General features: G+C 41.7%; 1 protein-coding gene across 1 annotated transcript in view; it reads left to right on the top strand.

Annotated features, from left to right (window-relative positions):
- Positions 1-11,398, top strand: part of LOC126190846 (GPI ethanolamine phosphate transferase 3) — a 96,549-nt gene extending 85,151 nt beyond the window's left edge. The window contains exon 5 of the mRNA XM_049931431.1: positions 11,099-11,398. Coding sequence (XP_049787388.1) covers positions 11,099-11,296 — 198 coding nt within the window. The 3' untranslated portion in view covers positions 11,297-11,398. The remainder of the gene's footprint in view (positions 1-11,098) is intronic.
- Positions 11,399-12,986: the final 1,588 nt, after the last annotated feature.

The following is a 12,986-nucleotide window of genomic DNA, read 5'->3' as shown; positions in this document are numbered from 1 at the left end:
CTACTATAGGGACCACATTTGGGAATTAGTCATACCTCTTTCATCTGACTCTTTTTGTGTAGCATATCCTAGGTGAATTCTTCGATGAATTCATCTGTTGTTATAACATCCTTTACCGGAAAAGCTTGGTATACATTTTATGCAACTCCTTTCATCAAGTGTGAGATATTTTCTGTTTCTATCATATTTTGATTCACAATGTGGCATAGAACCAAATTGTTTTGTTTGTATGGCTGTATCATTTCCACAAGATATAGTACCCTGTTCTTCAATTGTTCTTGTGTTAAATGGACTTAGTGCTGATGATCACCAAATGTTTTCTTGAGTTCAGTCTGGATTTGCTCCAGCTGTTGTCTTCTCTTCCTTGTTGTCAAACCACTGCTGGGCTATGCTGTCCAAGTAAAAGTATACATTTGCCAAACACTTAATGTCATCCCACCTGTTGTATGTGGTCAAAATCTTTCAGCCATACCAATGTCTCCAGAAATCGCTGATAGTTGCCTGATGTGTAACTCGTGTACTGCTGTTTTGGAACCCAATCTTCTAGAAATGAGAAATACTATAAAATAAATGTTTGCTGGTTATTGAATTTGAGTTGCTGACATGCAGCACACTAGCCTATGACGCTAATTGCTACTCCATAGTGTAGTTCGTGGCAATATTTTGTGATTAGTTGCAGTTTTTGTCATACTTCTTGGTGTTACACACATGCTCCTCTCTTGAATAAATACACTCCTGGAAATGGAAAAAAGAACACATTGACACCGGTGTGTCAGACCCACCATACTTGCTCCGGACACTGCGAGAGGGCTGTACAAGCAATGATCACACGCACGGCACAGCAGACACACCAGGAACCGCGGTGTTGGCCGTCGAATGGCGCTAGCTGCGCAGCATTTGTGCACCGCCGCTGTCAGTGTCAGCCAGTTTGCCGTGGCATACGGAGCTCCATCGCAGTCTTTAACACTGGTAGCATGCCGCGACAGCGTGGACGTTAACCGTATGTGCAGTTGACGGACTTTGAGCGAGGGCGTGTAGTGGGCATGCGGGAGGCCTGGTGGACGTACCGCCGAATTGCTCAACACGTGGGGCGTGAGGTCTCCACAGTACATCGATGTTGTCGCCAGTGGTCGGCGGAAGGTGCACGTGCCCGTCGACCTGGGACCGGACCGCAGCGACGCACGTATGCACGCCAAGACCGTAGGTTCCTACGCAGTGCCGTAGGGGACCGCACCGCCACTTCCCAGCAAATTAGGGACACTGTTGCTCCTGGGGTATCAGCGAGGACCATTCGCAACCGTCTCCATGAAGCTGGGCTACGGTCCCGCACACCGTTAGGCCGTCTTCCGCTCACGCCCCAACATCGTGCAGCCCGCCTCCAGTGGTGTCGCGACAGGCGTGAATGGAGGGACGAATGGAGACGTGTCGTCTTCAGCGATGAGAGTCGCTTCTGCCTTGGTGCCAATGATGGTCGTATGCGTGTTTGGCGCCGTGCAGGTGAGCGCCACAATCAGGACTGCATACGACCGAGGCACACAGGGCCAACACCCGGCATCATGGTGTGGGGAGCGATCTCCTACACTGGCCGTGCACCACTGGTGATCGTCGAGGGGACACTGAATAGTGCACGGTACATCCAAACCGTCATCGAACCCATCGTTCTACCATTCCTAGACCGGCAAGGGAACTTGCTGTTCCAACAGGACAATGCACGTCCGCATGTATCCTGTGCCATCCAACGTGCTCTAGAAGGTGTAAGTCAACTACCCTGACCAGCAAGATCTCCGGATCTGTCCCCCATTGAGCATGTTTGGGACTGGATGAAGCGTCGTCTCACGCGGTCTGCACGTCCAGCACGAACGCTGGTCCAACTGAGGCGCCAGGTGGAAATGGCATGGCAAGCCGTTCCACAGGACTACATCCAGCATCTCTACGATCGTCTCCATGGAAGAATAGCAGCCTGCATTGCTGCGAAAGGTGGATATACACTGTACTAGTGCCGACATTGTGCATGCTCTGTTGCCTGTGTCTATGTGCCTGTGGTTCTGTCAGTGTGATCATGTGATGTATCTGACCCCAGGAATGTGTCAATAAAGTTTCCCCTTCCTGGGACAATGAATTCATGGTGTTCTTATTTCAATTTCCAGGAGTGTAGTCACAGAAAAACAGTATATTTTTAATGAACTGAACAACATTCACAAATTAACACACTAAGCTTCACAAAACAAAGTGTATATTCCTGCCGTGCGCTTGGCCCCTGTTGATGTTCTGGCTCCTTACTTTAACTTTGTTTATGTACTTTTGTTTGTGTATGGTGAATTTTTTCATTTGTTTGTTTTAATTTTCTTGTAAAGTTCATTTAGGGTGCTAATCAGTATGCCACCGTATAGTGTAGTTTTGTAGTTTATAGTTTGTTTCCCTTCTGCTATTGCCTTTTGTAAGTGGACACTTTCTTTTTGGTAGATTTCTGCTATAAGCTGTGCTATGATTTTAGTATTTTGAAAACAATATCAGTTTTAGTGTATGACTGTTTCCTTACATAACTTACTAAAATAATCACAGAATTGTGAAATAAGTCATGATAGGTACTGCACAAAGATCAAGGTCCACATCTGGTCAAGAAAACAATATGTGTATTAAAACAACTAAACTTCTACAGACAAAATATGAAATGGTCTAAAATTAACAGTTATTGGAGAAAGTCACTTGCAGTTGTGATGGCACTAGAGAAAAGAGCAGTTTGGTAAGAATAGCTGGTCGACGAACAAAATCGCTATTTCGTCCCAGAGTATCCACCAGCACAACACTGTTCTTACAAGTGCAAGGGGCAGAATTAAGTGTGGAATTAATTGCCTCTTGTGGAAGAAATGGCCAGGGTGAGATCCAAATGAAAGTCACATGGTTATAACACAAGGGTATCAGCAGTGACAGCCAGAGCTCTGAACTTAGTACCAACATGGGCACTAATGCTAGCTGGTCGGAAGCCTTGCAGTGTGAAACACTGATTTACACAAGGGGCTGTGTAGTAGGTGTAGCGTGTTGCCATCTATTGTGTCTGTTGTGGCATGGTGTCGAAATTGATCTTGACATAGCAAGAAGAAGACCAGGACTGAAAGCAAGGCTAGGTCAGTGGAATCCTCTCTAGTAACTGAGCTGTTGTCTTGTACCAACAGCCAGTGACTGTAGTAGGCGGGTATCCAGTTGCATGGCAGTATTGAAAGCTTGGGGTGGAAGTAGGCAATCAAAGAAAGAAACTCATTGCCTTAGCAGATGGCTGTAGTGATGAACTAGGAACATGTGGAATTAAGACATATGCGTGCCAGAGAGCCGCCACACGAGTTACATAATGGTTCTGAGCTATTAAGTTGTTATGATACGTGAACCATTAATTTTCAGTGTTCTGATATCTAGAATATACTACTTTAAAATTTATGTCTGTCTGTTCTGTGTGTACTGACTGGCAAGACTTACATGTAAGTTGGAATACACCTGATCTGTTGAATTTGACAGTAAGTGTGTTGTATGTCTTGAATTTTCTGTCATGTTGTCCGTCTGCTATCCTATTTGAAGCCCTTGTTTCATTAATATGTTACCTATTTTGTGGATTATTCTACTGTTGTATGTGAATATATACAATTTTGTTTTGTGTGTGGATTCCTATTCTGCTGAGTGTTGAATGTGGCATTGTTGTTATGGCACGTTCAGTTCCAGTCTGTTTACATACTTTATAGTTAAATCTCTCTATCATGTGTTTGATTAAATCATTCTCTACAGGTTTTTGTTTTATTGTGTTTAATTCTTTTATGAAGTTCTGTTTGTAAAATTGAACTTTCATGGCCAGAAATATCATACTTATTAAAATATTATGGGCTGTTATATCATGATTGGGTGATTTTCTTGTAGAAACTCAATGTTTCACCCTCATCTGTGGACGACTTTGTCATTGTAGCTTTTTCAGAGGTCCAACATACATCCTGGGTCACTATGGACTGAAATGAATTCAATTTGTGCATGCTCCTGTGCAGAATTGTGATGATGTACATATTTTGAAAACTGGGATAAAATTTAATGACTGTTGCATGATACAGTGGTAAAGCATATGTTGACAGCATCTAGTAGACAGAAGAACAAATTAGGATCATTTGCAACCTAATCAGACAATCCAGCATTTAGACATTTCTTGCACTGTTACCAGTTTACTGAAACGTTTATTATCTGACAACAAAGTAACTGTGTTTGCCAAGGGTGGAAATTTTGTCATCAGTCCAAGAGTTGTTCCCACAGAGGAAATTATAGCTCTTGTGAAAGCAGGCATTCATAGTGTGAATGCAGTACCAGCTGTTGAAATCTGTATAGCAGCAGAAAGAGTATTACTCCGCACAAAGCTTTCAAAATGTAGAATAACTGTGGGATGGAATGTTATATAATGCCTGAATAAGGACGATGGTGCAAGGTGTATTCAATAAGTAATGTAACACATTTTTGTTCTCAGCCAGTTTTGGTGGAAATAATGCGGGCTTTGTTGTGAGACATGATGAAATATTCCCTCTTCACCTCCTATAATCTCATGGAGTTCAGATAGCAGATGGCAGTGTATGTGGCCTTCAAAATGTCATCTGTAACAGAGTTGTGTTCCAAGCAGTCATTGGGTGAGGCTTCTTTCATCATCGGAACAAGGTCGCGCTAACATGTCCGATCCCTCTCGTGCTGACTGGCCGCACACAAATGTGGCTCCTGCAGTATTGGAATGTACGACACTCTCATACAAGATGGTTGATGAATCACATCAAACACCTCACTGCACAACATGACATGTCTTATGGTAGTGCTGACACACTCATTTACCAGTTGGGGTGCTCAAAAGGTGTGTGCCAGCTGGGTTTCTCATTGCCTAACAGAAGACCATAAAGAGCAACTCAGGACTATCTGTGCAGTATTGCTTGCACATTACGAGACTGATCGTGACAATATTATGTCGAATGTTGTCACAGGTGATGAAACGTGGGTTCATCACTTCATACACGAGATACATTGAACTTTGTCAGTGACAAGGTTGGCAGCTACACACCACACATGACGCTATTGTCGCCTGTCACGAGAAGCCTAGAGCTGCCTCATGTTTACCGAGCGAGGTGGCGCAGTGGTTAGCACACTGGACTCGCATTCGGGAGGACGACGGTTCAATCCCGTCTCCGGCCATCCTGATTTAGGTTTTCCGTGATTTCCCTAAATCGCTTCAGGCAAATGCCGGGATGGTTCCTGTGAAAGGGCACGGCCGATTTCCTTCCCCATCCTTTCCTCACCCAAGCTTGCGCTCAGTCTCTGATGACCTTGTTGTCGACGGGACGTTAAACACTAAATCTCCTCCTCCTCCTGCCTCGTGTTTCTCTTTTTCATATACTGCCGATACGAGCTGAAGCTCAAAATAGGAGTAAAACAGACTGAAAGCTAAATTTCTGTTACTTATGAATGAGCAGCTGGATGAAGGCAAGAAAGACGTAGTCAGTAATTTTCATACGATGGGCCTCTTCCATTTTTTCAAATACATTGCCTACCCCTACACAGAGTTCAGCACCGCTCCTGCACCATTGACCGTGATTGAACTCTCTTCAAATCCAGCAACATTTCTTCTATATACTCCTCAAGCTGGATCAAACATTACTTTTTGAAACTGAATGAGTGTAGAACTACTGTCCTAGGTTTATTAATTTTTGAATATTATTTATATATGTATTAATTTGAATAAAGTACCATATTAGGTGGTCTTAAAAAAATTATCTTTTCATGGTGGTGTTTTTAATGTTGTTCATGCTCTTCCACCAGCTTAATTTATTGTAATGAGTTGTACTTCAGCAAGAGAAATGGCAAGTAGAAAATTTATGTCATGCTTTGTCAGAATAGATGATACAAGTTGCTCCAAAAAGTGGGAACTATCTGGATTCATTCTGTAGAATTCATAAAATTTTTTACATTGAGAGGCATAGTGGGAACCCACAGCCAAACTATGTGTGATATTTATAGCATTGTATGGGTGCATCAAGTTTTTTCATTTCTTTTTCGGTTTTTTGAGCTTTAAATAATGATAAGACACAATAACGTTCTCTTCAAAAGTGCTCATAATTGCAATTGCAATTGAAACTGAAACAAAAATGTGACTTGTGCCGTCTTGTTGCTTGTCGTATGGAGAGTGGCATTGCGTGTCCTATTGCATATCACATCTTCCCAGTGGGAACATGAGTGTCACACTGCTAAGTGTGGCATCACATGACCTTTATTGGAGTGTGTTATATCACATATTGACTCATTGTGAACCATGCATTAACCGTAAGATATATAGGAATAAATGTGCCGTACACACACAACACCCTACACAACTAAACAACAACAACACAGAGCAGAATAGGAATCCACACACAAAACAAAATGGTATTTACTCACCTGTAATAATAAAATAATCCACAAAACATGCAACAAATTAAGAAAATAAAGACTTCCAATGGGATAACAAACAGATAACATACACAGAAAAAAATTAAGATGCACCCATTGACAGAGTCAACACATCAGGTTTGTTCCAAATTATATGCAACTCTTACTATACAGTATGCATAAGACAGACAGGATAAATTTTAAAACAAAATTTTGAGAACCAGACCTGTACAAAGAAATGCTCATTTAGTACTTTTGACAACTGCAAGAATAATGTGTGCTGCTCGCTCTTGATCTTCTTGTAGCCATCTGTTTAAGGAGTTATAATATGTAAAATAAGGAGTCAACCACTCACCTATTGATGACTAATGTGGCACTTAGAAACACGTAACAGAAATAGTATTTATATAGCTTTCAAGCTCTTGCTCGCTCTCAAGCAAAAGTACGAGCATTCACACTCACACACACACACACACACACACACACACACACACACACACACAAACACAAACATGGTTGCATTGAGACTGACTGTTGATTATCAGTTATTGAGAGCAGTTGCATTGATAGGTGGAAGTGCAGAGGGGATAGGGAAGGATGCACAAGATGAGGAAGGGGTAGCAGGATAGTGTGAGGAGGCCCTTTGACAGATGATGGAGCGGTCCACAACAAGATGGAAAGAGCTCAGAAGGTAGAGCACATAATAGATAGAGGTGGTTGGGGTGGGAGGGAGGGGGGGGGGGGGGGAGAGAAGCAGCTAGAACAGGGAGAGAAGAGAGAAGGGCAGAGGGGTGGGAAAGTGGAGGCGGGAGAGATTTAGGTCAGGGTGATTGCAGGCTATGCGAGAGAGAATTCAGGCTAAACTGGAGAGAATTCCCACCTGCATTGCTTAGAGAAACAAGTGCAGGATGGAAATATCTAAATGGCTCTTTTAACGAAGCACCCATTGAAGTTATTTGCTTTATAGTGTGCAAAATGTTCCACAACTGGATGGTCAAATTTGCAGTTGAGCACCATTTTGTGGTGACCATGATGCAAAGATACATAAATCTATCTCCCATCTCCCCCCCTCAGACAAATGCACTCCTTTCTTTTACGGACTCCCCAAACTGTGTAAACCCATCCCCATTGTGGCTGGATACATTACAGCCACAGAATGAACCAGTGCAATTGTTGACCAACACGTGTTGTCTGTAACGTCCCATTCCACATTCAAGACACTGCTCACTTCCATCACTGCCTTTCCGTAGTTCCTTTCCCGTTACCATCAGAGTCCTTGTTGGTTACTGTGAATGCAACATCCTTATACACCAACATCCATCGTGCCTGTGGCCTTGTGGCCATGGAACACTATGTTTGCCAGTGTCTTCATACTGAACCCACCACCTCTTTCCAAATCCTCCTAACTATCCACATCATGACCAATGGGCCATGTGGGGGAATCCTTCCTATGTAGTCAGCACCTAAAACCCCTTGTCTGGTTCAGATTCAGTGATAACATTTTCATGATCTGAACTCCTGGCAGGGACACCCTTGCTGTTTCCTCCATAAAACTGACACCCGTTCCAAGCTCGACTTCACTCGGTCTTTCTTAACTCAACAAGCCACCTTTCTAGATATTGATAACCACTTCTCAGACAACTCCATAAATAGGTAGGAGGTGTCCCATTACTTTCACCGTTGACTAACAGTACCTCCACTTTTACGACTGTCAACCACTCCATGTCAAAAAATCTCTTCCTCGTAGTGTCACCGTGCTCTGTGGAAAGCAAGTGTTGTTGTAATAAACTGACAACCTTGCCAGAGCCTGTATTGACAAACAGTATCCCATGCAGATTATCCATAAACAGATTGCTTGTTCCATCTCCTGCTCTTGCACCAGTAAACCTTTTAACCAACCACTGACCAACACTCCTCTGATCACCAAGTATCAGCCTGGTGTTGCTCAGCCACATCCTACAGCAGGGCTTCAACTATATCTTACCGTGTCTTGAGGTAAGGGATATCCTACTCTAAATCCACCCATATCAAGCAAAATAGTGATCTGCTATCCGTCCAATCTACAGAACGTCCTTGTGTGTCCCTACTCCAGTCTTGCACTCCATGGGTCATTCCCTTGTGGTTGACCCAGGTGCAAGACCTGTCTCGTACATCCTCCTAACACCTCCTACTGCAGTCCAGTCACAGGCATTCCCTACTCCATAAAAGACAGGGCCTTGTGTGAAATATCAGCTGTGTTGCAATTACTGTGCAGTACTCTGTGGGTATGGCCAGTCACCAACTATCTGCTCACATGAATGGCCACCACCAAACTGTTGCAAATCACAGACTTGACCATCCATTTGGAAAACATGCTGCACACCACAACGCTAATGACTACATTAGGTGCTTCACTAAACAGTTCGTTCTGATACTCCAGTCCAGCACTAGCTTCTCCGAACTGCACAGGTGGGAATTTTTCCTCCAGTGTATCCTGCACTATTGCAGTCTTTGTGGCCTAAAGCTCTTCTAACCTGTTTCTCACTGCCTCATCTTACCTCTTCACTTCTCTCCACTGTCCACTACACTCCTTCCCCTTACAGATCATGCATTGTCTTTTGCCACCACTCTTTCTCCCCCCTCCCCCTAGCATGTGGTCTCTCTCTCTCTCTCTCTCTCTCTCTCTCTCTCTCTCTCTCTCTCCCTATCCCCCCTCTCCCTTCCCCCTCTTCCCTCCGTCTCTTCCCCTTCACCTCCATCTTCTTTTCTCCCCCCCCCCCCCCCCCTCCTTTCTCTGTCTCTTACATGCTCTGCCCTCTGCATTCCTTATTCCTTTATTCTTGTGGTGCAGCTGCTGAGTCTTCTGGCAAAGAGCCATCTTCACCCTATCCTGCTACCCCCTCCTCGCATTATGTATCTTTCTCTACCCCATCCCGACTTCCATGTACCGAGGCAACTGTTCTCAATAATTGGTAATCGGCAGTCTCTCTGTGGCTACAATTGGGTGCACTTTGGAGTGTGTGGGCACTTGCATATGTAAATATGCAATAAGGGTAGAGAAAGAGCGAGAGCTTGGAAGCTAGTGTAAATATTATTTTCTTTTGTTTGTGTCTATGTGCCACACATCAGTCAGCTATAGGTGAGTGGTTGCCTTTCCTTATTTTACATATTATTCCATCCAGGCTTTTCCGTTGTTGTTTAAGAAATTTGTCACTTTGACTACTGAGTCACAGTATATTTATTCCCTCACCAAGTTTGTCATAAATAACTCGCTACAGTTCAAAAGCAACAGCGATGTTCATAATTACTACACCAGAAGAAAAAATGACATTCATTATTCCACATTAAGGTTTTCTGTTGGTGCACAATGTTGCCACTAAATGTTTTGATCACTTACCCAATAATATGAAATGTTTGACAGTGAAGTTACATTTGAAATCAAACTAAAAAGGTTTCTGCTTCACAATTTCTCTGCTCTGTAGAAGAATTTCTATTTATGCAATGTGTTAAAGGTGGTGGATAGAAATTACTGATTCATGTCTGTAGTAAATAAAATAAAAATGCCATTTTTAAATGATCAGCATGTAGCCACATTTATACATCAGTCTATATTGTGAATGTAAAATGGCTCATTCCTCATTACGATTAATCGTACAAGTGATCTATAGAACATGGAACAAACGAACTGACTACCTGCTTAATAGCTCACAACTGCTATGCAACTCAGACTGATACAGATTTCAAAAAACTAAAATCCAGCCACTGCTTATAGCAAAAACTTAACATAGAAAAAATTGTACTTGTACAGAAAGCAGTAGCTGAAGGAAAACCGATTATAAAGGAATATATTACACTGAGTGATAGCACACCATGTAGTAGCCGAAAGGAGCCACACAAAAAAGGCAATACAAAGAAATGGAGAAAAGATCAACATACAGAAAGTTCAAATGGGGAACTGCGAGGAGTAGGAAAACAGAAACCTAACACACAGTTATACCTATCACCTTTTTCCACATATGAATATCTTAATTCTTTCCAAAATGGCTTGCGTAAATTTACAGATGTGCAACAGATAGCCTCAATAAATATTAACAGTATGAACAGTTAAAATTTATTTACTCAGTCTATAAACTAAATAATAACAGGGCTGCACAGTGAAATAACAAATGATAAAGTAGAAATATAACTATTGGACTAAGGAAGCAAACCAACTTCCCTCATATTATGAGAATCAGCTTACATTTTGGAATTTATTCTTTACCTACTTCTCCGGAGACTGAATGCAAAGGTTTTCTCTTCTTCTCATTACAGCAGTATACACCTTCAAGAACATTTCACATTTTCCTTTGGCTCTGGGTTTAAATTTTGAAAATACTAATATTATTTTATTATTTTGAATTTTTCTTTCTTACATAATTTCTGAATATGTGTATTCTTTAATTGAAAAGATGAGGATATGTTCACAGTTAGTGGCATAATCGATTTTGAGCTATATCTGTGACTCTTTCTTGTAGCAGATCTAACTGAACAAAATAAACAGGGAGTATTTCCAAGGCTGTGATGCTCTCTGGAAGCCCTGGGCTAAACAGCTAATTTCTTGTATCTATGTAAATATAAGTTGTCATAGTTATTTAAATTTCAATAGTTTGGGTATGCAACTCTATAATTAAGCTTTTTCATTATTTCACAGGTTTTTGCATGTATGCTTGCTGCTACAATCCACTGCAGGCATCTGATGGTCTGGAAGATATTTGCCCCAAAGTTGATTTTTGAAGCTCTAAGTTTCTTTGTGACCATTATTGGTGTTTGTTTTGGCTACCTCATTACCTTAAGAATAACAAATAAAACAGAAGTTTTGTTTAAAAAATTTCAAAGGTATTTTCAATAAATATATGCAGTGAATGTTTTTGACTGTTATTTTACTGTTGTGGAGTAAAATATAGTATTAAATTGTTGTGAAGTCTATTATTGTTATGGAATATTATGTTAATGCAGATTTGATTAAAATTTGTTAAAATATTTTCTTGATTTTCATTACTCTTGGAAAGTTGACTACTTCATGTAGCAGATTATCTTCATAATCATTATTACAAAATAGTTTGACATTATTGATGTAAGGAACTCATTCTCTTTTTCTCCCATAGTGAATAAAGGTACCACTAAGTAGTGTGTATGACATTTAGACAGTTATACAAAATGATTAAAAAAGTCTCACAGTTCAGCCTCCTCAAGAAGCGAAATAAACTGTGTAATGATGTTTTGGTACACAACACTGTTCACAATAGTTTAAAAGAAAATAGTGCTCATTATTAAGAGATGTGATATGACACTCTACACTCAAATTTTCTGGCATATCAAGGGATTTTCATGAAAGATGTTGGATTTTCAACAGTGGATATTCCAGGATGAGCAATATATAAAATAAGGGAGTCAACCTCTCATCTGTAGCAGACTGGTGTGTGGTGCATACACACATTTAACAGAAAACGGTATTAACTAGTCATTGAACTCGGGCCCTTTTTGTAGTAAAAGTGTGCTCATTTACGCACTTCTGTTGTTTTAGCGAAACTGATTATTGAAAACAGTTGCTTGGACTGATGGGGGTGGCAATGGGTAGGGAAGGGGACATGGGAAGAGGAGGTGGTGATATAGTGGAAGGCAGGTCTTTTTACAGGTGACTCAGATGCTGCTCAACAAGACAAAAGGAATTTAGAGGATTGAGCATGTAAGAGATATAGAGAGAGGGAGAGGAGAAAGGAGAGGAAGGCGCAAACGGAGGAGACAAGGACAGGAGATATATATATATATATATATATATATAGAGAGAGAGAGAGAGAGAGAGAGAGAGAGAGAGAGAGAGAGAGAGAGGGGGGGGGAGAGGGGGGGGGGGAGGGAGGGAGAGAAGGTCCACTTGTAGGAGGAAAGGAAGAGTGGTGGGAGAAGGCAAAACATGATCTGGAGTTTGGCAATGGCCATTCGTGTGATTAGACAGTTTTTTGCCTGTCATGCCCACCTAGAATGCTGTACAGTAATTCAGCATAGCTGACGTATAACAAGGCTGCTTTCACAAGTGGCCCTGCCTTTAATTGGGTAAGAAATGGTTTGATTGGACTGCAACAGTAGCTGGTTGGTGTGTATGAGGGTCAACCATAAGGGAATGACCCTTACAGGATTGGGAGCAGGATTGAAATAGGGATAGAAATGATATTCTACTGTGAGAGATGTGGGTAGGATTTCGGTTAGGATAGGATATCTCTCTTCTCAGGGCACAGCAAGAGGTAGTTGAATCCCTGGTGATGTATATGGTTGAGTTTTTCAAGGCTGGAGTGATACCGGGCGATCAGAGGAGTGCTGTTCAGTGGCAGGTTAACAGATTTGCTGGTGCCAGGGGATGAGGTGGCATTGGCGATCTTTTTTGGCTTTGAAAAAAAGAAACAAAACATAAAAACGCACGGTATTTTCGTAAAAAGCTAATTTAATTTACAGTAATAATCATGCTTATAGACTATTACAGAGCAGTGAATATACAGGGTGTTACAAAAAGGTACGGCCAAACTTTCAGGAAACATTCCTCACAC

The sequence above is a fragment of the Schistocerca cancellata genome, chromosome 6 (genome assembly GCF_023864275.1).
Source record: "Schistocerca cancellata isolate TAMUIC-IGC-003103 chromosome 6, iqSchCanc2.1, whole genome shotgun sequence".
In the NCBI taxonomy this organism is placed as follows: Eukaryota; Metazoa; Arthropoda; class Insecta; order Orthoptera; family Acrididae; genus Schistocerca; species Schistocerca cancellata.
Note: the sequence above shows the minus strand (reverse complement) of the source record. Positions and strands in the feature narration are given on the sequence as shown.